At 38.4% G+C, this 27,442-nt stretch overlaps 2 protein-coding genes across 4 annotated transcripts in view; one reads left to right on the top strand and one right to left on the bottom strand.

The window, feature by feature from the left end:
- Positions 1 to 5,539, top strand: part of LOC103028716 (calcium-binding mitochondrial carrier protein Aralar2) — a 59,810-nt gene extending 54,271 nt beyond the window's left edge. For both annotated transcript variants that reach the window (XM_007259823.3, XM_007259824.3), the window contains exons 17-18: positions 104 to 194; positions 3,725 to 5,539. In XM_007259823.3, the coding sequence (XP_007259885.3) occupies positions 104 to 194; positions 3,725 to 3,902 (269 nt within the window). In that variant the 3' untranslated portion in view covers positions 3,903 to 5,539. The remainder of the gene's footprint in view (positions 1 to 103; positions 195 to 3,724) is intronic.
- Positions 5,540 to 7,311: 1,772 nt separating this feature from the next.
- LOC103027766 (cytoplasmic dynein 1 intermediate chain 1) overlaps positions 7,312 to 27,442 on the bottom strand; it is a 97,864-nt gene continuing 77,733 nt past the window's right edge. For both annotated transcript variants that reach the window (XM_007259820.4, XM_049475416.1), the window contains 4 exons: positions 26,128 to 26,272; positions 17,674 to 17,814; positions 13,278 to 13,403; positions 7,312 to 9,686 (listed from right to left, as the gene is read on the bottom strand). In XM_007259820.4, the coding sequence (XP_007259882.3) occupies positions 9,576 to 9,686; positions 13,278 to 13,403; positions 17,674 to 17,814; positions 26,128 to 26,272 (523 nt within the window). In that variant the 3' untranslated portion in view covers positions 7,312 to 9,575. The remainder of the gene's footprint in view (positions 9,687 to 13,277; positions 13,404 to 17,673; positions 17,815 to 26,127; positions 26,273 to 27,442) is intronic.

Here is a 27,442-nt window from a genome sequence, read left to right as displayed (position 1 = left end):
ATAAGGCCAGGCTCTGAGTGGCCCGGCTGATTGAGGTGTGCTGTGGAGTGACCGCTTGTTGATCCTTTAATTAAAGGTAATTGATTTTTTTTTTTCTCCTCAGCGCGAGTATTCCGCTCTTCACCTCAGTTCGGCGTTACGCTGGTGACCTACGAGCTGCTGCAGAGGTGGTTCTACGTCGACTTCGGCGGACAGTAAGAGTTTCCCTGTGTCTTTTCTTTAATCTCTCTCTCTCTCTCCTGTTCTCTCTCACCTGAACACATGGCTTTATGATAGCCTTTTAACAGGCTGCTTTCCAGACGGCAGAGGCTTTTAATCTGAGATGGGGGGGGGAAGGAGCAAATAGGGCAAAAGTAATGGGACACGCAGTATGGCCGCACAGAGAAGTGAAATGTCAGGAAAGCTCATTGATGATTGATAGCTCTTTAGAAAAGGCCAGCCTCATATGAAAGACTTTCATTTTCACAGGCGCTTCATTATGGCCTGTAATGCTGGAAGAGGCTCGTTCCTAGAAGAGCGTGTTTCCCTTTTTAAATCTCAGGCTCTGACTGAAGGTTCTCTGTGGTGGACATTTTTTTCCTCTGAATTGCGATGACCTCGACTGTATGATTTTAGCAGTGGTCAGCTGTGTTATGAAGGGCTATAGGTGGCATTATCTCCTTCTCTGCAAGCATACTACTCCATGCTTTTAAAATAAATTGAGGGAAAGGAGTTTTGAATAGAGAGATTAAATTACAAAAAAATCAATAGTTTTCTATACAGTATTGTATAGCCTGGACTTCTATATAGTATTCATGCATTATTTTTCTATTTGTGAAAGTATACTGTACGTTTATTATTTATAATGAGATATAATATAGTAACATTAATGTATAAACCTATTTCCAAATGTGTACACAAACTTGTTTTGTGGCACGGCACAGTTAAGCTTTCTTTAATTGTGTAAGCTGTGCTGCTCAGTGGAAAACAGTGCACCACTCACTTGACTTAGCTAAACTTTTATTTCATAGGGTTATATTGGGTTTGATTTGCCTGTCTTACCAGCATATGAGCAGTTGTCTCCAAAAGGTTTCTTGCTTTCTTTTTTCTAAACAACCATTCCTTAAAAACATTTCAGTTTGAAAATGCAAGATGAAATGTTTAGCTATTCAATATTTATCTACTTATACCCTTGCCTTGTTAGTAGTAACGGCACTATTTATCTCCATGTCCTTGGTAGTGTTTCCTAGCTCTACTGATTGTACAAGGCTGAGTGATGGACTCTCAAGAGGGGAATCCAGTTTGTGGCGTTAAAAGTCTCTACTATGCTTCCCCCACAAAGCATGTTAGATTTACAACTTTTTCAATTCCTGCATTTGTTCTATCTGCATTTAATCAGCACAGGTATTTTAACTCTGGGTTTAATGAGTTTCTGCAGCCGTGACTGAGGTCCGTGTTGCCATCTAATTGTTAGGTGAGGAACTGCAGCATCCTTTGACCTTACACAGGGCTGCTACAATGCACAAAATGTGGATCATATGATGTCAGCTCTCAGGAATACAGTTTAATCATATATTTGGGCTGAAAATCGTACAATACCAATACATAGCCAACTGATACTTTCATTTCTTTTTAATGTGAGACTATTCGTATCTGCATTTTCTATTTGCTTAGCATGGTGTGTTTCCTGATTGAAAGCCTAAGGCATAAGTTGCCCAGGCTTTTTTTATAAGATATGCAGTGTCCAGCACTGCTTTACAATATGACTTAATGATTTGCTTCCATATTCTGGGTTCCATGCTCTAACCTCAGCTAAAATACAGTTGTGGTCAAAAGTTTACATACACTTGTAAAAAAACATAATGTTATGGCTGTCTTGAGTTTTCAATAAGTTCTACAACTCTTATTTTTCTGTGATAGAGTGATCGGAACACATACATGTTTGTCACAAAAAACAGTCATAAAATTTGGTTCTTTCATAAATTTATTATGGGTCTGCTGAAAATGTCACCAAATCTGCTGGGTCAAAAATATACATACAGCAACATTAGTATTTGGTTACATGTCCCTTGGCCATTTTCACGGCAACTAGGCGCTTTTGGTAGCCATCCACAAGCTCCTGGCAAGCTTCAGGTCGAATGTTTGACCACTCTTCTTGACAGAATTGGTGCAGTTCAGCTAAATGTGATGGTTTTCTTGCATGAACCTGTTTCTTTAGCACTGTCCACATGTTCTCAATGGGGTTTAAGTCAGGACTTTGGGAAGGCCATTCTAAAACCTTAATTCTAGCCTGGTTTAGCCATTCCTTTACCACTTTTGATGTGTGTTTTGGGTCATTGTCTTGTTGGAACACCCAACTGCGCCCAAGACCCAACCTTCGGGCTGATGGTTTTAAGTTTTCCTGCAGAATTTGGAGGTAATCCTCCTTCTTCATTATCCCATTTACTTTCTGCAAAGAACCAGTTCCACTGGCAGCAAAACATCCCCAGAGCATAATACTACCACCACCATGCTTGACAGTAGGCATGGTGTTCCTGGGATTAAAGGCCTCACCTTTTCTCCTCCAAACATATTGCTGGGTGTTGTGGCCAAACAGCTCAATTTATGTTTCGTCTGACCAGAGAACTTTCCTCCAGAAGGTTTTATCTTTGTCCATGTGATCAGCAGCAAACTTCAGCCGAGTCTTAAGGTGCCTTTTCTGGAGCAAGGGCTTCTTTCTTGCACGGCAGCCTCTCAGTCCATGGCGATGTAAAACACGCTTGACTGTGGAGACTGACACCTGTGTTCCATCGCCTTCCAAATCCTTGCAGACCTGCTTCTTGGTGATTCTTGGTTGACTCTTGACCATCCTGACCAATCTCCTCTCGGCAGCATGTGATAGCTTGCGTTTTCTTCCTGATCGTGGCAGTGACACAACTGTTCCATGCACTTTATACTTGCGTATAATTGTCTGCACAGTTGCTCTTGGGACCTGTAGCTGCTTTGAAATGGCTCCAAGTGACTTCCCTGACTTGTTCAAGTCAATAATTCGCTTTTTCAGATCCACACTGAGTTCCTTTGACTTTCCCATTGTAGCTTTTGTAGCTGAGTCTAATCACTGGGTCAAATGAGCCCTATTTAAATGGGCTCATGAGAAGTCAACAGCTGTAGTCAATCAGAATCACTTACAAGAAGTGAAGAGGCCATGACATGAAGCTAATTTGATTGACACAACTCGCTACATCACCAAAATTGACAAATTTTGTTGCTGTATGTATATTTTTGACCCAGCAGATTTGGTGACATTTTCAGCAGACCCATAATAAATTTATGAAAGAACCAAATTTTATGACTGTTTTTTGTGACAAACATGTATGTGTTCCGATCACTCTATCACAGAAAAATAAGAGTTGTAGAACTTATTGAAAACTCAAGACAGCCATAACATTATGTTTTTTTACAAGTGTATGTAAACTTTTGACCACAACTGTAGATCAGTGACGTGCTAAAATAGGATCGGTGTCTGTTTTCGTTGGAGACGTTTCAGAGAAAAGGCCATGAAACCATTGTGGTCTGTTCTTCTATCTTGAGCTCCACCGTCTGAAGTGAAAATATTGCTATTTTATGATTTTAATAGTCGATTAGGCTGTTGATTCTTCATAATGCGAGAGAGTACAATGTGAAATCTCTTCTCTGCCTCTCTTCCTTCCTTCCTCTCTCACTTCTTCTTCCCTCCTCCTCCTCCTTCTCCTTCTCTTTACCACAGAAAGCCATCTGGCTCGGAGCCACTGCCTAAGTCTCGCATCAGCCTCCCGGCGCCCAACCCCGACCACATTGGTGGCTACAGGTTGGCCGTGGCTACGTTCGCTGGCATCGAGAGTAAATTTGGACTGCATCTACCCAGATTTCAAGTTACTGGCACCCCCAGTGCGGACCACCCTTGAGGCAAATCTGCCCACCTGTGGGTGGCAGTAGTGTGCATTAGGTTGTACTGAAACACAAACACAAATATACACACATAGAAACTAACTCTTGATCTAAAAATGCTTGATCTTCCTTCTCACTTCAGATGTCCCAGACGTGGAGCTTGCTCTACTCTAGCAGTGTGAATAATGGCTTGTAGTAAAGCATAGTGGATTTAACATGGAGCACAATGTTTTAAATGCTGCTGTTCCAGTTCTTCACTGGGGGCTTTAGTGTGTATATAGTGATTCATGTGTATTAAAATGTATAGAATGTCTGCTATTATTCTGCACATTTTTCTACCGTCACGTAGAGGTAGTAGGGCAGACACAAATTAGTGTAATGATTTAAAAATAATCCATAACAAATGAACACACAGACATCAGACAGTGATTTAAAGGATACGTAGTTCTGTGTAATAGCACAATCATACCAGCTGTGTGAATAAAAAGACATATTTTTATATATATCTCTTATGTATTAACAGTTCTGTTACTTCAAAGCACTTGAATTGTTACCTGGTGCTGGTCCTGGAGTTGCCTTTTATTCTGCATATGATCTGCTTTAACTAGCCCAAACATCCCACCTCTCATGGTAGTTTTGGGAACCTCCTGCAAATTGATAGCCGCTAAATACACCCACAAGTGTGCTAACTCTTGGATGTCCTGTATTTTAATTTTTTTTTTTTTTTTGACAGCCAGAGAGCATATGGGTGAGTGACCGATTTTCGCAAGAGGGTGACACACAGAGAGCATCCTGATTGATCTGCTGATTTGCTTAGTAGCAGGGATGCTACCTCCTTAAAATTGGGATATTCTCAAGTTTGAAGTGTGTGTGTTAGAGCAGGGTGAACAGTAAATTCAGCCAATCACAGGCTACCTTCAGGACCAGCCTTGAGTACTTGTAAGGAAGTCCAGTAATGTAACTGCTGCTAAGGAAAGGGTTACTCATGAAGTCATGTACAGTTTTAGGCACAGGATTTACCTAGTGTTAAATTGCACTATTAAGGGTTGCACAACTTTTCTTTGTTTTTTAGTCGACTGATGTTCGAGGTTGACGATGTATAGGCTTTAAACTAATTCTCACACGTCTGACAGCTGGTCATCATCAGTGATGAGTCTTTGATTTGGTGAGTCACATGTGCAGAAGGCCTGGTGTCATGGTATGGGATGCAGTTTTGTATAATGCCAGATCACCTTTAGTCTTCAGTGTTAAATAAATTAGGTCCTGCATCCAGTCCCCAACACACAATCTGGTGCACTATTCCAACAGGATAATGCTCGTCCATATACTGCTGCCATCTCAACAGCTTGCCTTGAAGACACAGATACTATGGCATGCCCAGACCTATCTCTGATTATGAGTAAGAGCAAAGTTATCGTTCCATATTTTTGTGGTTGGGTTTCTAATGGATCAGTGTTTGTTAATTGCTATGTTATCAACATCAGGATTGTAGCATCAGTGCCTGCTAAGCTGTAATCGAATGTTCTGTGCAACCCCTAGTCTTAACAGGGCTGATAATAATATTTTTCTTTGTGTTAACACTAAAACTCATTCTGCAATGTTGTTGATGTTTGCATTAAACCAAGCAGATGCAAAGACTATGTCTTAAATGTCACTTGTGTCCTAGAATGTTTTATTTCATTTGTTCAGGTTCAGGATTAGTTTCTCAGGGGGACGTCTGTTCTACTCAGTGATAAAACTCTTACATTTGGACTGCAATTGAAAAAACAGGAGGACCAGTGAGTTTTTTGGCTTTCTCTGTCTCGTGACATCATGTTCAGTAGCTCCTCCATTTCCACTTGCTGTTATGTTTATGTGGATCTCCATGGAAACGTGCACCCAAAGTGTAATTACGGTGCGTGGCAGTGGACAAATAGCTATTTTAATAAACGCGAGGAGACGAAACTCAGAGTTCCGCGAAAACACATACATGGTCGTTCTGGATAGAAATAAAATAGCTGAGGACCCCCAATAAAAGAGAGAATTACCCCACGACCCCCTAAGAAACTAATATTTACAATTTACAATATTTTCACAGAAGTTTTGCGTATACCTGCTTTTTGATTATTTCTTATAAAATTAGGGGAAATTTGTTGAAGCAACTGTCTATACTGTCCCGAAAATGCTTCCTACTAGACTTTGGAGCATTGCAAATAAGAATTATATAATGCTGGAGATAATTTCACACAATGTAAAACATGACAAAAGGTTTGACTTAATAGTAAAAACCACAATTGGTTTATTCATCTTTTCTCAGTATTGTAATGGAGAATCTAATAAAAATGTGTTCCAGGTTGTCATTGTTAGCATTATCCAAACACTATACAAACAGGTCCACGTACTGTATACAGCTCTGGAAAAAAATAAGTGACCACTTAAAAATGATGAGTTTCTTTGATTTTACCAAATTGAAAACCTCTGGCATAAAATCAAGAGAATTAAGATGAAGATGGATGATCACAAGCCATCAAAACAAGCTGAACTGCTTTGCACCAGGAGTGGCATAAAAGTTATCCAAAAGCAGTGTGTAAGACTGGTGGATGAGAACATACCAAGATGCATGAAAACAGTGATTAAAAACCAGGGACATTCCATTAAAAATTGATTTCTGAACTCTTTTAAAACTTTATAAATATGAACTTGTTTTCTTTGCATTCTTTGTGGTCTGAAAGCTCTGCATCTTTTTTTTGTTATTTCAGCCATTTCTCATTTTCTGCAAATACATGCTCTATATTATTTATATTTATTTATATTAATTAAATATTTTTATTTGGAATTTGGGAGAAATGTTTTTTGTAGTTTATAGAATAAAACAACAATGTTTATTTCACTCAAACATCAACCTATAAATAGCAAAAGCAGAGAAACTGATTCAGAAACTGAAGTGGTCTCTTAATTTTTTTCCAGAGCTGTATACATAGCATGAGTACAATTGATTAAATGACCCTTACCTGGAAAATTAGTAAATGAAACGGCATCTGCGTTCAAATGGAATGCAGCATAGACAGGTGGCAATATGTTCAAGCTTATCTGGTCCAGAGAGTCCTATTCTGCAGGAAGTATTACTCAACAGGGACTAGACAAGCTGTGTGTGCATGCACATTTGCACATCTGTATCAGTATTGGGAGAACCTAAAGTAGTAGTTGGCACAAATTGTCCATATATCTTATTGTATTGTGAATGTTGCAATAGAGGCAAAATAGTTTTTAATCATTGTATTAAAGTGTTGGTCTATTTGTTTTTTTTTTTTATTGTGCAGGATTTATACAGTGTACACATACAGTAGTAGGCCTGTGTGATGTTTGTGCCTTAATGTAAGTATGGCAGCAATATGTGTAGCACTAATGCAGAGAACATGTTTATTAGACGGAAATGAAAGCAAACTGTTGCTTTTTATGCGGTTTGGAAGCATATGCCATTTTGCCATTTTTATTAGCATGAAACCACTGGGCACACATCTCGTACATAGCAATACGTTCTGGCTTTTCCGTCAGCACACTGTATCGATTAAATGTGGAATTAAACTCCTGTCTTTTCATAAGCACAACACACTTCATTGTCATTGACTGACATTAACCTTGTAGCCGTTATAAATACTCTAGTTGAGACGGTCACATGTCTGTAGGACTCGCTTCATTACTGTACTTCATGCAGGAAGTAAATACAAAAATATATATACACACATACATACATACACACACACACAAATGCACAGCACAAGCACAGCAAGTAATTGACCGTGCAAAGGATCCTGTCCTCTTTGGCCTGCATTAAGAAGCTTCATAGCAGCTTATGAGCTTTTTTTTTTTTTTTTTTTTTTTTTTACTTCACATTGATTACCAAAAGCCTATGGCAGCAGGCCTTATCTTTCAGTGTAACAAATCTGGCACGTAAATCCCATAAATAAACAACTGCTAAAACAATGACTTGTGATTACCGGTACACATCATAAGCTATGTTAACAAACAGAACGAGTGAATTACAGTAGACTCTCGCACAACAGAAGTACAAAGCAATACAAAGTGCTTCAGCTGATCATCATAATACGTGTGGGCTCTGTATAAGGAATCTGTGATGAACAAAACCAGAGTAAATAGTGCTACATCCACACGTATCCGGATATTTTTAAAATCACTTAATAAAAATATTGGAAGAAAAAGAAGTATTACCAATATGATCAAAACCTAAGTCAAAACCAGACCTGGACGTTGCATTTGTGGGCCACATCTGGACCTTGGTTTTTTGTCATTGAACCAGACTTCATTTACTTAATCAAGCCCTAAACAGATTGGAATAGCACTGAGCAAAAAAAAAAGTACTATTAAAAGTTACTACACTACAAACCCAATAGCCATAATGGTTTGCATTTAATGCTCATCTTTACTGCAAACACATGAACATTTATAACTTTGTAGCCACTAACTATATCAGTGCTGTCAGCCTGTTATTAAAGCCAGTAATGTATGTGTTTGTTCTTTATGTAGAATATTTGTTTCACAGTTTGAGCATGATGTTATTTAGAAGGCTGTGTTCAGCAACTGCATCTGATCGGAATTGGTATCGCCAGATTCTCCACATTGCAGTATTAGGCTTCTGCCCTCATAAAATGCATTTTTTTTAATCACTGAAAACTGAACTTTTTAAAAATGTACTTTAATGTGGAATATTAAATATTGAAAGCATGCATGCCTCTGTCTAAATCTCAAATACATCCTTTTTTCCTATGTAGTGAACTACATAAGCCATAAAACTACATCATCATCTTTCAGATTAGTTAGTTAGTTAGTTCTTGTAGCTAGATCTGTTACAAATATATACATAGTTCTTTATTTAGATTTAGCATCTGTAATTTAATGGCTTGCATGGTGCACTATGTAGGGAAAAGTGTGTATCATGCGAGCATTTCTGTATCCATGTTAATAGAAAGATTAGCAAAAAAAAAAAAAAAATTGTGGGAGGTAAATTTATGTGTTTTAAAATTTCCGGATACGTGTGAACAGGGCCTAGTGCTGTGTAGATGCACATTAGAGCTTTAAATATGTCTTTAAACCTTCAAACATCGAGGCTTCCAATAGTCAGTATCCACATTTCTATAGATTTTCTCGCTGTTTTACTTTTTACAGTTTTTATTTGCATGCTGGAGTCATTTATGTTGGCTCTGGCTCTGAGGTTGACCAGTTGAACACTTTTCCCCTTAAAATATCAAAATATTAAGCGTGCTTCTAAGGAAATCATTTTGCTTAATACCGGTAATCCTTGTAATAGAGGTTTTTAAGAATTTTAACCATTTTCCTAAATGTTTTAGGCATCTCCAGGCCTGGTAATTGAGATTTTAAAAATCTGTGACTTTTACAGGGTTTTCAGGTTTACCAGGGCCATTTAAAGCGTTCTGTCTCCAGTTGGTGCTGGTGGTCGGGCCGGGACTGAATATCGTAGAACTGCAGTCGTTCGGACGGATTCGCCATCCAAACTTGCGGCTGTGGCCGAGACTCTGGCCGCGACTCCGGCTGTGTAATGTTGAGTTCTGATCTGGTTTTCAGACTGGATTAAAGCTCTAATGCACATGCTGGCCGCTATGTGGGTGAGTCACGCCGGGCTGAATGTTGATGTAGGACAGACAGTGTTGGTCAGATGTTCTGAGACTGCGTCTCTACGCGGTCAGCTCCACCGGCCCCTCCTCCTCACCGTCGGCCCGGTTGGCGCGGATCTCCACTAGCGTGCGAGCGAAGCGTGCCCAGTCCTCGGTGTGCGCTGCTGCCAGCTGTGGGGTGGAGAGAAAGCTTCAGTACACCCACACCAAAACCCCTGCAACCACCTAATGAAAGACTTTAATGACTCATCAGAATGACTTGTGATATTGTGCTGGAGGGGAAGAAAACAGTATGCATTGTGAGTGTGGAAAAGAACAGTGCAGGCTGTTGTTTGGCCCTTTGGATGCTGAATATTTATGGTGAGAGGAGACAGAGGATCATGAGGCAGATTGCGAGATTGTGCCGTCACGTTCCGCTGTGAAAGTCACATGAGAAGAGCCAGGCTGCCTGCCACCCAGGCTGAGGGAGCGAGGGAGAGCGAGAGATTCACAGGTTGTAATTAAGCAGGAATAGAGAGGTGGAAGGAGATGACAGCTATGTCTAAACTAAAGAGCAAATCAAGTCCTTTTATGGCGCAGCAGGAGGTCTTCACAGAAAATCATTAGGACGTGACCTCTGGACGCTTCGCTGCAAAACAGCAGCACAGTCTAGCTTAGTGCACAGTATATATGCTCATAAATCCTTCATTACAGGTGCATGTAAAGTGTTTACAATTAATGCAATGCACAATACATTTTTCATAGTTTGATTAGTCAGCTAAATATGTTCAGATGCTTAATACATTCCTTATTTGTGTATTTAATATATTTTCCTATTTTAAAAGATAAATTATATTTGATCATTTAGAAATTATAATTATAATTACAAGTAGGTAGAGACAATCATCACATTTTACTGCTGGATACAACATGACAATGATTGCAAATGGCAAAAATCCACTGGCTACTTTTTCTTTCAGGAATTTTTGGCAATTTATTTTATTATTTTTTGCTTAACTACGCCCAGCCTAGAAGCTGCACAGTGACACAAGCAGAGCAGTGCCAATAGGGAATAAAGTGTCTTTCCAGAGAGCACAGCTACAAGCTCTGGATTCTGGGATTTGAACGCATGACCTTTTGGTGCCACTAACCTACAGACATTTGTGTGTGTGTGTGTGTGTAGTGTGTTGCACCAAATCATTCTGGATTGTCTCTAGAACCTGTGCAGACAGATGGACAGCTGGTCATTTTGAAAAAATCTAATAGAATGATTTTAAATTCTACTTTTAAGATAAATTGTTAATACAATATTTACATTAGAAACTGGCTAAATGTAAGATTTTAGGTTGTGCATTCTCCTTGTGCCATAAAACCTGCTGTAAGGCATGGACTCTGCGTGACCTGTAAAGGTGTTCTGTTGGTATTAGCAGAGATCCTCATCTATATCAGTGCAGTGAGCGTTGGGTGCCATGACCTGTCACATTTTCACCGGTTGCCCTTTCTTGGAGCACTTTTGTAAGTTACGGACCACTTCATACTCGAAACGCCCCACAAGACCTGCCTGGTGTTTTGGAGAACCAGTTGTCTAGACATCACAATTTGACCTCACGACTCACGAGTCTGACAGCTTCCAGTACATCAACTTCAAAAACTCACTGTTCCCCTGGCATCAAAAAATTTGAATATCATTGAAACGTTACTTTATTGCAGCATTTCAGTTAAAAATGAATAACTCTTATATTATATAGATGTATTACACACAGAGTTATCTATTTTAAGCGTTTATTTCTTTTATTATTGATTATTATTGATTATAGCTTACAGCCAATAAAAACCCAAAAATCAGTGTCTCAGAAAATTTGAATATTATATAAGACCAATTGGTCCTTTAGTTGGCAGTGTGGGCAGTGTGCCAAGTCCTGCTGGAAAATAAAATCTGCATCTCCATAAACGTTGTCAGCAGAGGGAAGCACTTGATATAACACAGTAGATCAACACCAGCAGATGACACGGCTCCAAACCATCACTGACCATCAGTAAATTTAGCATTTTATGGAAATCAAGGGAGCAGAGTCTGGAGGAAGAGTGGAGAGACACACAGTTCAAGCTGCTTGAGGTCTAGTGTGAAGTTTCCACCACAATCATGTCTATTTAAAAGGGCAAAAAATTATCTTAAAATAACAAAAACATTGTTTATCACAATAAAGTCTGCCACAATATATCACCCTTACATAAATGATCAGGACAGGCCTGCAGACAGTCCTAAATATGGTGCAGGGAGACCCTGCTGCTTGTCAGAAGTGGGATCCTAAAAGTGCACATGACTCTGCCATTCCCTCCTCTGACAATGTAGACCATGTTGTGGGTTTTTCAGGCTTTATGGGAAGCTTCTGGTAAATAAGCCCCCACTCTGTTCCAACATAAAACCCCTCAGCCTCACTCGCATTATTGATGACCCACCATTATCATCAAGCCAGAGAGACCACACGCCCAACCAGCACACTCTCCAATTACCACACGACGCAGGGCTAAAATTAGTCCTGCCACACACACAAGGCAGAACCAGATTCAGTAAAGAACGCGGCGAGCAGGGGAGTCGTGGCGGCTCGCTGCTCAGTGGCGGTGGTTAGGCCATGTGGAGACTGTTTTAAAATAGGGGAAGAAGAAAAGCACTGAAACCCAAACAAGCCCGGCCAGGCCGAGAGGTTAGTAAACATGCAAGGCCTTTAATGGAAGGGCCTGCAGTAAAGAGAGCGCAGAGAGATGCTTTAATGCTCTGCCAGCAACTCTTCTGCCCACTGACGCTCCGATGTACAGCAGCACTTAATCTGAGAGCAGCAGTTTCACTCCGGCTCATCTGTGTGCTAAATCCCCATAGAATACAGTCAAATATAGCATGATTTCAGTGATTTAAACACACACTCAGCAAATAAACAGAACAATGAATAAACAGTGAACGCCTGCATGAATGTTCAGCAGCTCCTCATATCATATTTATTTAATTCCTGTTTATTTAAGGTTTTTACTCTCAGAATATAATCTCAAATCCAAAATCCAAAAGCCTCATTTCCAGAAAAAAGTCAAAATGTTATTTTCTTATTATCAACAATCAATAAATGATAAAGTAGTTTAAATATTTCTGATTTTGCTATTAACATAACATGATAAATATTTTTTTTTGTTATTGCCAGTTCTTGATATATAACAAAAAAAATCTAAATAAAATATAATTTTGGTCAACACTAGATAAATGTTAAAATTAAAAATAACTGTCACTTTTATACATTGATATTTTATTGATACTTTAGATATTGCCGCTACTAGACAGTCAAAATCAAATTATTTTTAGATTTTTATTATTTTTATTTTTAGTTCAGTTGTCTTTTGCTAAATAAATCACATAAAAGAAGAAATTTGGAAGAAATTTGGCCATTTTTATTTTTGTTGTAAAATATCCTGCTTAAGAAATTGGTGAATCAGTGAATAGTTGCCTACAAGCCTTATGTCTGTGGTGTTATCCATTATGCTATCCATTTGAGTTGGGTCACAAGAAAGGAAGCGATCAGCACTAGTGATGACAGGTATGTTTAATCATCAAGAGTTATAAAATCAGCTGCAGTTTGTCTTAAGTAATGGATGTCTGTTTTTTTTTGTGTTAGTGTGAATAGTAGAGGAAGTGTAGAGGTACATACATGCGGTTGGTAAATAAAAAGTTGTATGTATTCAGGCAAATAAGGGCTAATAATTAATTTCAGCAGTTTCAGAGTCACAGTTCCAGCATACCTCTCCAACATCATAGATCCAAACCCGGCCCTCTGAGTCTCCCACAGCCACCTCTTTACCTCCAGAGGCCCAGCGCACACGGTTCAGAGCCGGGGCTCCTTCAATCGTCACACTGGCTGTAGGCACCTGTGCACACACACACACAAGACAGCACGAACAGCACAACATATTAATGAAATACATCCTGACATTAAAATTGTCATCAGTGGACTTGGTAAAAATAATAACTATATTAATAGACACAAGCACTATGCAGTGTATTAGGAACACCTACACCTACTAATTCAGGCTATTATCTAATCAGCCAATCATGCGGCAGGAGTTCCAGTGGCTTCAAATTGGGGTAAAAATGATTGTGAGCATGCCATGATTATTGGTGGCTGATTTAAGGATTTTTAGAACCACTAATCTTCGCTGGTTTAAGCTGAAACCTGGATACTGGAAAGCATAAGGGGAAACGATTTGGATTTGCATGGCATTATGGGAATTGTAGTCTCTCATTTCTGCTGTTGCTTGTAGAGAAAAAATATATTCCTCCCATTTTGATTTTTTTCTTTTCTTTCTTAATTTATTTCTCTCATTGTTTTGTTTCCAGTGAAATGTCTGAAATATTTGGATGAGGATAGTGTGTCCATGTTGATGGACATTTTAAGGGCATGTATGTGGAGAAACATCCACACTACAGGCTGAAGGTGTTATACAACACTAGAAGAAAAAAAACACAACTGGCTGTTCACAATGAATAACTCTGATCTTGACGTTGTGTACCGCTAAACCCTGATTAGATAAAAGTGTCTAATCTGTATACATGGCAACGCGGAGAGGGATCATATAGCTCATAACTGCAGCACCTGTATGATCCACTTCTGTTCCTCCATATGAATGTAAAGTAAATACAATTTAATCAACTCATAACTTATTATAGAAAGCAATGTTACATATATTAAAACCGTTCACTCCACCATGCAGCCAACATTACAGACAGGGAGCGGCGCAACAGAACGATGAGGAGATTACGGCAGATGATCAAAAAGTGAGAGAGCAGGAGAGAGGAGACTGCAGTCTATTACTTGTGACAGCCGAGACGAGCCCGACACATGTCGTGAGTGAATATGGAAGCTTCGGCAGTGTGTGCTGGCTAATACAAAAGCTTCCATGCTTTGAAAGGAGCTAACCACAGACTGAGCGCTATTAGCGAGCAGCTTCCTCCAAAAGTCAACTGCAAGGTTAAACTGGCTGCGTGTTTCTCTTCGCCTAAATTGGAACCAGGCATTTCCACAGACTGTTAATGGCATTATGGGTGAATTTCTTTATAAGCTGATGATAAAGAACTGTTGGCGGTTAGACAGCAGTGTGTTTGTGAGTGAGTGTGTGTGTGTGTGTCTGAGTGGAGGGGGGAAGGGGCCTGGCAGTGTTTTGAATTTGAGAAGTGATTTTCTGAGGTTCCAGTTTTTTTATTTTTCAGTGCTATTAGTGTCATGTCAATTCTGCATCTCTATAAAAAACTCAATGAGCTAAGGAAAAAGTGATTTCACACTTTAGTGATCAACAAGTGAATCTGCTAGACTCAGAATAAAGCTCAGAATAAATTTTGTATTGCTTTTACTGCAAGTACTAGATTAGGGGTGGGCGATATGGCCCTTAAATAATATCATGATATTTCATGGTATTTTTGCTATAACGATATTCTTGGCAATATGACAATAAAACATTCAATAAAAAATATTAAAAAATACACTACTACAACAAAATAAAAATCAAATTTTATTATTGCATTCGATATGATATGCCACACCCCTAACTGAGATATTAAAAAAATACAAGAGTTTTATCAGATTGTAACACAAGTAAATGATCCAGAATGCCATGATACTATATATCTACATATATCCAGGATTAAAGTAAATTGAATGATAGTGGACAAATGAGAACAGTGTGAATTTTCCTTTCTTACAAAAGTAGTACCCTTATGTGATAACTAATGGTGGCTGATATTTTAGGGTATAATCTAGGGTATAATAGGCTATTGTTCACGATATTCAAAAATGTCAACAATATTATTGGGTACAATACAATATGAAAATTAAAATTAAGCTTTATAATACTGATCAAATGCGATGTTAACCGTCTAACAGAGGTAGTGACTGATAAACTCCAGGGAGATCATTGGAAATAATTGTTGGACAGTGAATATTCTGTACGAAATAATTTCTAAACAAATTTTAAATAATAGTCAAGCTGCATCAAGGCAAAAACTGAGTTAAAGTTAAAAACATATAAGATAATTTAGATATTATATCATTTATAATTCATTGTGTTAATTTAGAGCTTGTAGGTAATTTATAGCAACTTATATCAGTAAGCAATACATAAGGAAAACCATTCCAGAACGTGACATATATATATATATATTATATATATATTTTGGAATAGTAATGTAATGTATAGATTTTTTTTTGCTCCAGTGAAAACCATATTTTTTAAATATTATATTTTTTGAGTGTTTTAAGTGTGTAACAATGCATCAAAACATTGTGATATATTAAAGATGCATGATAATACTAATACTAATACTAATTTGGAAGATGTGAAAACTCATAATAAAATATATAATACAATGTAATGTATATAAGAATGAGCTGCACTATTACTACCTTTAAGATAAAAAAATATATATATTTTTCAAGAGAATTGGTATTTTTTTGCTTCTGGTCTATAGCTTAACTAATGATGCATAGTGGAGGTAGCAGCACATTGAGCCTGGAGTAGCACTAATAAATACACTGTTTTTCCTATTGCAGATCAGTAGAGCGTTACAATGATTGGGAAGATGTTATTTTAAGGTAAAAATGCTAGATATTGATTCTAATATTATGATTATTTAGTATACACTGTATAATATGATACATGCTGTATATTGTCAGAATTGGACAGTATGGTGTTTTGCTGAGTATCAGTCACATACAGTCGAGTGTTTTCTGGACCTTAACACACCTGACTGAACTAATCTTCTAATTAACAAGCTCGTCAGGTGTTCAGCTGAGTGTGGTAGAGCAGCAGAAGCCCTGAGCAGGGAATCGGGCATAACTGCATCGGGTCTCGTATGACTGCAGTGACTGCAGCTCTCGGTGGCTGGATGTCTTTTAGACGTTTAGAGCAGTTGTTGGAGGTCTTGAAGCACGGTGACCCCAGAAGACCAGATTAAACCACGGAGCTGGCCTGTGGCCCATGGGAACCTAACGACTCCGGAGCACTGGGGAGAGTGGAATCCACACACATCGGAGTGATTAAACTGCAGACCATTTGTGTGTGTGTGTGTATGTGTGTGTGTATGTGTGTGTGCGTGTGTGTGTGTGGAGAGGAACGTTGGGGAGAGTTTGGTGGGAGCTGTCAGAAGGTTGATTTAGAGGCAGCCTGTGGGGAAACGCCCACACAGAGAGGAGCCTGTTGTTGTTTTGATGCAGTTTTGGCCTAACCAGGCTGCGTGTGTGTATGTGTGATAGGCTAGCACAATATATCACTTTATAACTATGATAGCGATGTGGATCTGCTGTACTCAAACCCATTGCTGTTGGTCCACTCATCATAAAATGATTAGCAACAAATCAGCCCCAAACCATGACATCTCCACCTTCATGCTTCACAGTTGGTCTGATGTTCTTGTGCTCAAAAACTGTGTTTAGACTGCACCATGTCTTCAGATCAAATCTAATCAAGTTAAATCAAATGTATTTGTTTAGAAAGTGCAAACATTATCAGAGTATTCATAGTGACCCACAGCCTAACAGCTGTGACAGGAGAAAGCCAAAGGGTAACATAGACATGAGATTGTTCTGTCTGACCAAATATGGTGCCTGTGGACGTTGTTTGAAATGTTTGCCACTTAGAAATTATTTTGCAGACAGTGAAACAGCTGAATTCAATGTTCTGAGATCACTTCCCAGACTCATTTGCATCTACAGTCTTACAGATCTTAAAAAAAGATCTCTTTGGATTTTGCTATGGTGATCCACTCCAACAATCAAGAGCAAGCAGAACTAAGACAGGCTCCTCCAGAATCCTCCCTAACTATGGTCTATAATCATCTGCAGCTTTATCATTAGCAGTATTTACAAATGATACTTAAATGACAATTAAAAAGCCTTTTGTATTTAGTTTTCCCTTTTAATACTCCATCCAATATTAGTTATATTCCATAAAAAATGTGTTTAAAAAGATGGGTTAATTTATCTGCATGACTGTATTTTATTTAGATTTTTTATACTGTATATTATATTTATTTTAGAAGCAGGTGTGGCCTAGAGCTTGGACTGAGTGTGTGGGCCTTTTGAGTGTGCACACCGGATGTGTGTATGTGTTTATGTGTATTTGTTCATGTGTGTGTATGTGGATTCACCTCAGTATCATTGTTGAGGTTCCACAGGTCCAGACGACCCATCCCATCCACTGCGGCAAAGAGAGCGGGGTGCACCGGAGACCACATGACATCATACACATAATCTGCATTGTCCTCAAAGGAGTACAGCGGCTTATTGTGCTGAGGAGAGAGAGAGAAAGGGAATGTTTATTTTTTTTTTTTAAAGCAGGAAGAATAAAGAAATGGAAAAAGAGAGAGGGAGCATTTCAGATTTCAGAATAGAAAAGCAGAGAGAGAGAGAGAGAAAGAGAGAGGGAAAGAGAGCGAGAGACAGGGAGGAAAAGAGAGTAGACTGAGTGGCGCTGCTGCAGCCTTGGGGCCTGTCTGGGAACGAGCTAATTAAAACCTCTGCACACTCACACAGTGTCATAAAAAACATGAGATGAAAGTCTCTCCGAAGGTGTACTGTAACCTTAGTGTAACAGCTGTCTGGTAGAGAAAAACAAAAAAAAAGAAGAGAGCGAGGGAGGGAGGGAGGGAGGGAACGAGAGAGAGAGAGAATTCCTGAGGATGGCCACCGTGTGCATTCCGGACAGGTAGAGAGGAGACAGGGAGACAGCTGGGATAGAGGAATGCAGCCAGTGTATCTCAGCTCCTCTCAAAAAGGCAGAGAAATGTGCACATCCTGGTAATCTCACGTATTCAGACGACACACACATATAAACACTGACTAAACAAAACCTCTCATCTCCCTAACAGCAATTTTACTTCACAGGAGAACAAGAACATGTTATTGAAAGTGTTTCATTTATTTTTAAATATTCTGAAGTGTTTCTGTTGGTCCATTCATCAAAAAATGTTCACACAGTGTAAACAGAAACTAACAATGACAATATATACACACAGGCACCAGTTTTAAGGTGCCCTAAAATGTAAAACTAGATTTTGCTCTGCATATGGTACATGAAAATGAAATGACATTCACATATAATACAAATCCAGCAGAACTAAAAACAGAGCAGTAAAACGGGTCGATTCCAAACCTCTAAAACTGTTACTTAACAGTCTCGACTTCATATACTAAAAATGAAGAGAAAAAATAAGAGACCACTACAGTTTCTGAATCAGTTTCTCTGATTTTGCTATTTATAGGTTGATGTTTGAGTAAAATTAACATTGTTGTTTTATTCTATAAACTACGGACAACATTTCTCCCAAATTCCAAATATAAATATTGCCATTAGAGCATTTATTTGCAGAAAATGAGAAATGAATGAAATAACAAAAAAGATGCAGAGCTTTCAGACCTCAAATAATGCAAAGAAATCAAGTTCATATTCAAAGTTTTTAAGAGTTCAGAAATCAATATTTGGTGGAATAACCCTGGTTTTAAATCACAGTTTTCATGCATCTTGGCATGTTCTCCGCCACCAGTCTTGCACACTGCTTTTTGGATAACTTTATGCTGCTCCTGGTGCAAAAAAATCAAGCAGTTTAGCTTGGTTTGATGGCTTGTCATAATCCATCTTTTTAATTTGGTAAAATCAAAGAAACTCATCATTTTTAAGTGGTCTCTTATTTATTTATTATTTACATAAAATGAACATGTAAAAAACAAGGAAACAAAGGCTTGAAGCTAATGCTAAGCCAAGCAAAAAAGGGAGAATAGCTGATAGTCCGGAAGCTGATGGATTGTAGCATGCAGTGTGAGGCCAAAGGACTTTATCTTTTGAAAGCCAGGTGAGTGTCTAAAAAGACGTACAGGCTAAAATGTAACATCAGGATGAAGGGAAGAGAAGTGGAAGGCTCAAATCTGAAGAGTCATTAGAAGAAGCATGAGGAAGCCAGAGAAGCAGCTAAAAATGCTAATAGCTAATGCTAGGTCAACCAGAGAAGGGAGAAGGCCCAAAACTGAGCAAGTATGAAAACAGGTGGGGCACATCATGATAAAGCACTGCGCCAGGTAGTAACTGAAAAGGGTGTTTTCACACTAGCCCTTTTGCTTTTTTGGGTCATTCTGAAAATCAGTGGTCTGGAAATCGGTAGTGTTGAAGATATCCGAGCCCAAGTCTGCACAGGGGCTTGTGATTGGATAGTTTTGTAACATGATGCTTCAACTTATTGCATTATTTCCCTTTCCATTAGTTAAAAGTACCTAATACCTAATAAATTCACACTTTAATAGGGCAGGAGTGAGGGGATCAGTGTGAAATCACTCTTAATCTAATGCGAAGGCAAAGAGAGAGGGCAGCTAAAAGGAGAAAGAAAACGCTGGATCAACCACTGGGGGACAACTGAATTAAGCAGGGGACCCAGGTCACAAAGAAGTCAAGGTACTGGCATGCTCCATGTAGAAGCAGTTCAAGCTAAGCCAAACCAGCAAACCAACTACTATCTGTTCATCTGGCTAACCGTACACTGCATCACCAAGAAGATAATGCTATGCTATGCTACGTGGCTACTGTAAGCCATCACCATACTGTACACCAGCCAGTAAAAGCAGAGCTTATCTTTTTTTTCACAAGTAAAAAGTGTGCTTCGTTTAGAGCCAAAATAACAGGGGGGTAAATAGGCGTGTAAAACCACAACTGAGCATTCTACCCCCAGCCAAAGACACATACTTACCATTTATACATCAAACAGTGAGTTAAAATACAAACAAACAAATGGATTCTGTGGATGTAGGTCCAGACACCTGTGTGGATATGAGCTATAGTTATACTTATATATGTTTAGTTTTTTACATTTTATGTTTTTAAAATGAATCTTTAAGACATTTTTATACTGCGATTAGAATGATTAGAACACCTCTTAGAATAGATTTTGATTTTCAATATAATGTCACAGATCCTTTATTGTTGAAAGTTGTTTGATTATTAATGCAAAGAGGATGGATGTAGCCGCTGATTTTTGATTCATTTTTGTTTTTTTGTTTGGGCCAGACAGATACCATGTCTCAAATTGAGCCTTGTCTGCAAGTAGCTTTATTCTGAAGCAGTAATCAAAGGTAAAAGTATTTTAAAAGATTTTGCTTAAGTGGGCTGAGCTAGGCCTCAGGCCATGTGGTTGAAAAGTCACATTTTTCCTGATCCACATCAGTAATTCTCCTAGGAATTATATGGCATCATTACTATGAGCCTGTAAGAGACTCTGCCCTACCCCGATCTGAACCACAGTTACTAAAAATTGCCAGAATACCTCCTCAGCATTGCCACATTCCTCAACCAAAATGAACAAACCAGGTTAATCTCATTCAACCAGCGGGAGCAGTCAGCACCAGCAGATGTAATCCACGACACCACAGCCAAATCCTGCAGGCGCCAGCGCTGATGCAGCCTCGCCCTTCCACAGCGCTGCAGATCAGCCTCCAGACTTTCAACTCCCCTAACTGAACACCGCATATATACATATACACAAATAGCCTGGATCATATGGATAAACATATCAAAGAAACACTGCTGATCTAGGGTGGGTTCTCACTTTTCATAATCTAATGGATATAATTACATGGTTTTGTGGAACTGATCCTCAGAAGCATTTTTGAAAAGCATATTTAACTTAGACAGCAAAGAATTTCTTCTTATGAATCTTTTACCTCGACCTTCTACTGATCTTCCTATACCTCCTACACAATGAAACTGAAAGTTTTAAATTTACTCTTAAAGAGTTGAATTTAAAACTGTCTCAGATACATATGCTTCCACTTCCTACAATGTAAAATAACTACTAGAAGAGTTATATGTTTATTATAAGGAATCATATATTACCTGTGTTATTTTTTTTACTTAGCAGGTAGAACAACTATCAAGATAACACTCAAGTATTCTTATTTTTGCATAAGACTTATTTTTCAAGACTGTGTTGCTTTAAACTGAATGGAATTTAAAGTTTACATTTAAATGTATATTTTGTTGATTTTTGTTTTTTGAACTATTTGTTAACGTATATACTGTTACTTTACTGTAATGAGACCAGTAAAAGCAGTGGTTTGCTCATTAGCTTGTGGCTCACTAGTGGAGACGCTTATCCACCCTCCAATGATGTACATCAGCAGAACTGCAGAACTAAATCCTATTAATTATTAGTTATTAAACTATTTTACAGACAAATAAAACACATAAACACACATAAACCCCATTAACTATCATAAAACCTCCTAATAACCCCAAACATAGAAGAAGGGCCCCTAAACCCCCCTATATAACCAGCAAATTTAACACATTAAATATACACTAAAACAAAAAGCAAATGAAATCAAATTAAAAAGTATGAGTAAAAGATACACCTGTTGAAATTAAATAATCCTAAAGAAGAAGGCACCTAATAAGCTTTGAGTGAAGCAGAATAAAAAGGCAGAGACTATGAGACTTTTTAACAATGCAGGTTGTATGAATAATTTTTTTTACAGTGCAGCATTTTTTTAAACTGCTGTGGATCTAAGCTTTTTAGAATATAGACACATTACTTCTCTAGTCTTCTCTTCTCCAAAGCAATTCTATAGTAATATGCCCTCCACATCTCCTCTTCTCCAGACTAGGAACGTTCCACAGACAGAATAATCATTAGTAACCACTGTTCCACAGCAGCAGTGGGACTTCGGTTCAAGTCAGGCCACTGCCAGGGCTTTCCAGTCACAGAAAAGAATAGAGGAGGCTGGTGAGGAAATCTGCCATTTGCATTTTCTTCCTTTATAAGGCACCAATTAAGGTCAACGATGCCAGCCAACAAGAGAGAGAACTCCATTCACATAAGTATGGTTATCCAACAACCATACAGAAGAGAGCACAGAAAATAAAACCAATTATTTAACAATAATGTTTTGAAATGATTGAGAAACCTGCCAGAAACCAACCCATACACAGCCTGTTCCTTAATCTGGTCTGAATGATTTTTTCACGTACAGTACTTGTAGCCACACTATTTGCACATTGGAGTGTGAAATGTAATGTTTCTAATGTGAGAGTGTGCAGACAGATGTAGTGGGTACAGACAACCCTCACTGGAAGTCCTGGATAAACAAACGCTGGCCGGCCGAGGCAAGGTGTACCCAGAGAGCAGCACACAGCAGACAGGCCAGCATTCCTGCGGCTATACTCAAAGCAAAAGGGAAGCCCCATCCCACCACATCCCTGAATATGGGCCTTGAAAAAAAAAAATCCATGCATCCAGAACATTCCTGGAATGTTTCCATGCGTCAAAATTCACAAGGTACAGTACGTTACCGTATGTTAAAGGCTCATATTGTACATATTGTTTTTCACCTACAGTGCTTTCATGCACCAAACACAGTCATAATAACTGTTTTACATGACCATGAACATGATCATCCTTGATGAAGGTAATCTGCACTTCAGTTAATTCAGAAAAAAAAAGTATATTAAGATCTTAGAGCAACAAACAGCTCTGGAAAAAAATAAGAGAGCACTTAAAAATGATGAGTTTCTTTGATTTTACCAAATTGAAAACCTCTGGAATATAATCAAGAGGAAGATGGATGATCACAAGCCATCAAAAAAAGCTGAACTGCTTGAATTTTTGCACCAGGAGTAAAGGCATAAAGTTATCCAAAAGCAGTGTGTAAGACTGGTGGAGGAGAACATGCCAAGATGCATGGAAACTGTGATTATAAACCAGGGTTATTCCACCAAATACTGATTTCTGAACTCAGTGCATAGCCTTATTACTGTATTTTCGTGTTTTTGCACATAGACTATAAGCTCAACATAAAACACTTATGTGTTTTGAAATTATTTTTATTCTTAAACCATGATAAATAATATTAGATTAGAGGAAAGTCATTCAGAAATTATTCTTGTAGCCTAATTTACCGATGTTAGGCCTCCGGATCATTGTTTGGATTGTTTGTGTTTTAATTGTTTGGAGATCTGTTCTTAGTAATTATTTTGTCTTAAATAATTGGTCTTCTTCAGTGTTGCAGTGTTAATTTACATCATTCTGAATAGATTTTGTGCATGCAAACATCCCAACAATGTTTTTAAAAGCTAATTTTTAACGCTCTACTTACTAAAAAAATGTTGGGTTTAAGTCAGGCTTGGGCTCAAAATGTCAGTGTATGGAGCAGGTCGGGTCGGGCTGGATATTTTGGGCCTGATTTAAGCTCTATACTGTCTTCAGTAAAGTCAAAGTAAATGTAAAAAACACTGCCTTTTTAAAGTTGCAAATCTACAGATGGACAATTCAGCCCATTTTACCCAGTCCATATGGGATTATACACTTGTACTGTTGTCCATTTTAACTGACCCAAATACGTATTGTCATCCCTTTTTCCATCTTGGTCACACCTAGTTTACTTTCCCTCTTCTTATAGTCATCTCTCCCATTCTTCATTTCTCTCTCTCTCTCTCTTTCTCTCTTTCTCTCTCTCAATCCCTTGTGTTTGGTGTGGTTGGAACTTCAGTCAAGCGTCTCTGTCCTCCTTCCTTCCTCTGTTGGTGGATGGAGCTCAAGGCCGCAGGCTGCAGTCCAGCAGGCCCGGATCTTCGGACGCGTAATCATCACCCTGCGGCCACCATCCTGCCAGCAGCCACACTGACTCTACAGCCCTACAGCAGCAGACCCACACACGTCTTTCCCCCACACACACACACACACACACACACACACACACACACACACTACCCTCACGTGCTATTATAGCTCACTGAATGTATGCTTACATGGAGAACACACTGTGGGAAGACACAGCATATGTAACAGTGTGAGCATACATCACATTATGTGATCATTATATGAACCTATGAGGTCATTCCCTGGTAATGCTTTAGAAAAGGCAAAGGCTATATTCTCATATAGACTGCTCTCATGTGTCTGCTCAGATTATTAAATATATAACCTGTATGATGGGAACCTGCATTCTACAGTCATCAAAAACTGTTCTAAAAAATGGTTCCACAAACGATGAAAACGTTTTTGGTACTGCCGAGATCTTTTGGCTAAGTGTGTAAAGGAAACATCCACGTGAGATTTCTCCATGCCTTTACTATTTACACATAACTAAGAGCTCAACTAGGAGCCTTAATGTCTGCAGCGATGTGTTCCAACCCTACGCAATCCCACCTGAATTCATTACCGAGTTCTCCTCTGTAACAAAAGGAGAGATTGAATCAGTGTAATGAGGTGCTGTCAAAAATGTGCTCTTAAAAATAAAGGTGCCAAAAAGAGTTTTTTCAAGGGAAGCCACAGAACAGCTAGCAAATATTGCCCTGACTTTATCAGAACACTCAGGGCTCCTCAGTATAGCACTGTTGGGGCGACATTTATTAGCTCTAACCACGGCTAATGGTTACTTGCTAATGCTAATGCTGCTGCACCCATCCTTAGTGGAAATCTGGAAATCTATGCTTACTGTAAATAAATGGAAGCGCTTTATTCTCCCAAATAAACATTTTTAGAAGAGAAATCTGTGTAGATTAACATTCAGTTCTTGTTTGACTTTAAAACAAAATGTTTATTTTTTTAAGAATTATAGTTTTGTTTACTTAGTTTTCCTTTAGTTCCCCCACCACCACCCAGCAGTGAGACCTGCTGAATTAGAAGGAAAACATGGCAAAAGCCCTGTTCTTTACTAGTGTCGCATAATGTGCTTTATAATCCAGTGCGCTTTATGTATGAAAATAGACCAGAAAATAGTTTTATAATTTATTGATAGTGCGCCTTATGGTGCATAAAAAGTCCTTTTTTAACCTTCTGGGATTGATGAATGCAGAGGTGAATGTAATTCAATGTTTCCCAGTGTTTCTAATAGAAAATTTCTTTGTGATGATACAGCATGTCACAACATCATATGTGACTCACATCAGGAGTTACGAGGCTATATAGAAAAGTTAAGATTCATTCAGAAGTATGCATTTAAAGTTATTCTGCAATTATACAATCGATGCCATGTACACACTACACAACTTTCAGAGTTGTCACATTGTTTTTTTTTTTGTTTTTTTTGTTTTTTGCCCGCCACAACCCCCCCTTTTGGTACTGTGGGCATTGTGAGAAGAAAACAAAAATATAATAGAAAAAAAAAGAGTTGTCACATTGTTGTACTATTTACACTATACAACTTTTTGTTTTGTAATTAAGAATATTTTAGTAGCTTTGATTTTCATATTATATTATATTTCATAATTAACATTCTGCCAAAATGGATACAAACACACAAATAACAGATGAGAAGCAGATGATGGTCACACAAATTCACCAGATCAAATATGATGTATTATCACAAAAATATTTATAACTGAATAAAAACCTCTATTTCTTGAGGCAGAACATAATTCTATTCTATATATCCTCTTTTTTATTTAATAACTGAATTCATAAATTATTTTAGAAACATTTCACACTGATGACAGACCGTGAAACACTGTGTGGTAAAACTTTCACCAGATCGTATTTCAGAGTTATTTCTACTCATATTCTATTTAGAGACATTTTTAGACCCATACTGCAGTTCAGTGAAGGATCTTAGATGGCTCCTACCTTTGTGCTCCAGAGTTTCACAGTCCAGTCAAAGGAGGAGGTGACGAACAGGTGAGAGAAGTCCACGGGGCCCACGGCACTGTGACAACTGATACCAGTCACCGGCCCCTGGTGGCCCTCAAACATCTCACAGATACCAGCTTTACTGCAGGAGAACACAAGCATATGATCAGTACATATGAAGTGAATGTGTATATGGACATATGGTATGTGTTTAGTGACCATGTTATCAATATACACAATGTGTTCTGTCCTTGAGCCAAGGAAAGTTGTAATAGAATTTATAGACAACTGTTCATAGTACTCTTTACATAGGAAAGTTCAATAGCATTAGTAATAGTTATTTGTATTTAATTAGTGGGAATTTAGGATTTTAGTATTATGTACAAGTGTGCCAAACATCCAGTAGCTTCTTTAATGAATGAAAAGGCCACTAAAGTAGCTCTAAAGTAAAGTTTGGTGGCTCCTATACAGGTTCTTTAGATCTGGAACTGTTGATTGACTTTGCATTGCAATTTGACTGATTGTTAACCATTATTGCATCATGGCTCTGAGCTTTATCAGGTATAGACAGACCTTCCCCGAAATATAAAGGACACTATCTGGGTCATCTAACATCTTACTACATCTATTGTCCACTATTGAGTAGGTCCTTGTGTCACCTTAAGGTTTTTAGCACCAAGAAATGAGCAGCAACTTGGTTCTGATACATCAGCTCACAGATGCCCTTGTGCTGATCGACATCACCCTTTGGAGTGATGTGGGGAGAGAGCGCCATCTACCCACCCAGAGAAAGTAAGGGCGATTGTGCTCTCTCAGGGCTCCGGCAGCTGATGGCAAGCTACATGAACAGGATTTGAACTGTCGATCTTCTGATCATAGGAGCCCCGCATGCTTTGAATTTGTTCTGTTTTCAACAAACACATCAGCTTCAAGAAGTAAAAGTTCATTTGCTGTCTAATATATGCATACCTTAATAAATGACACTGTATAACAAATAGTCAACATTTTTTCCCTTTACCTGTCAGTATGGCTGTATATTAAACATTATAAATTAATGAATCTATATATACATAAGTCTAAGGCCCAATCCCATTTATGAAAAAGGTGATATAATACATTGAAACTACATTAAAGACAATGCTATGGTAATCTTACACATGATACAATAATATTTATCCATTCTATCTTTTCTTTTTAGGTTGTAGACCACAAAACAGACTTGATATGCCAACAAGACATTGTAAGATCTCAAACCACTCATCAAGAGATGGAGCTGAGGAGTGACTAAGGTAAGGTGATGTCACTCTGTGAC

This window comes from Astyanax mexicanus, chromosome 3, assembly GCF_023375975.1.
Source record: "Astyanax mexicanus isolate ESR-SI-001 chromosome 3, AstMex3_surface, whole genome shotgun sequence".
Classification (NCBI taxonomy): Eukaryota; Metazoa; Chordata; class Actinopteri; order Characiformes; family Acestrorhamphidae; genus Astyanax; species Astyanax mexicanus.
The sequence above is the reverse complement of the archived record's forward strand: the minus strand, read 5'-3'. Positions and strand labels throughout refer to the sequence as shown.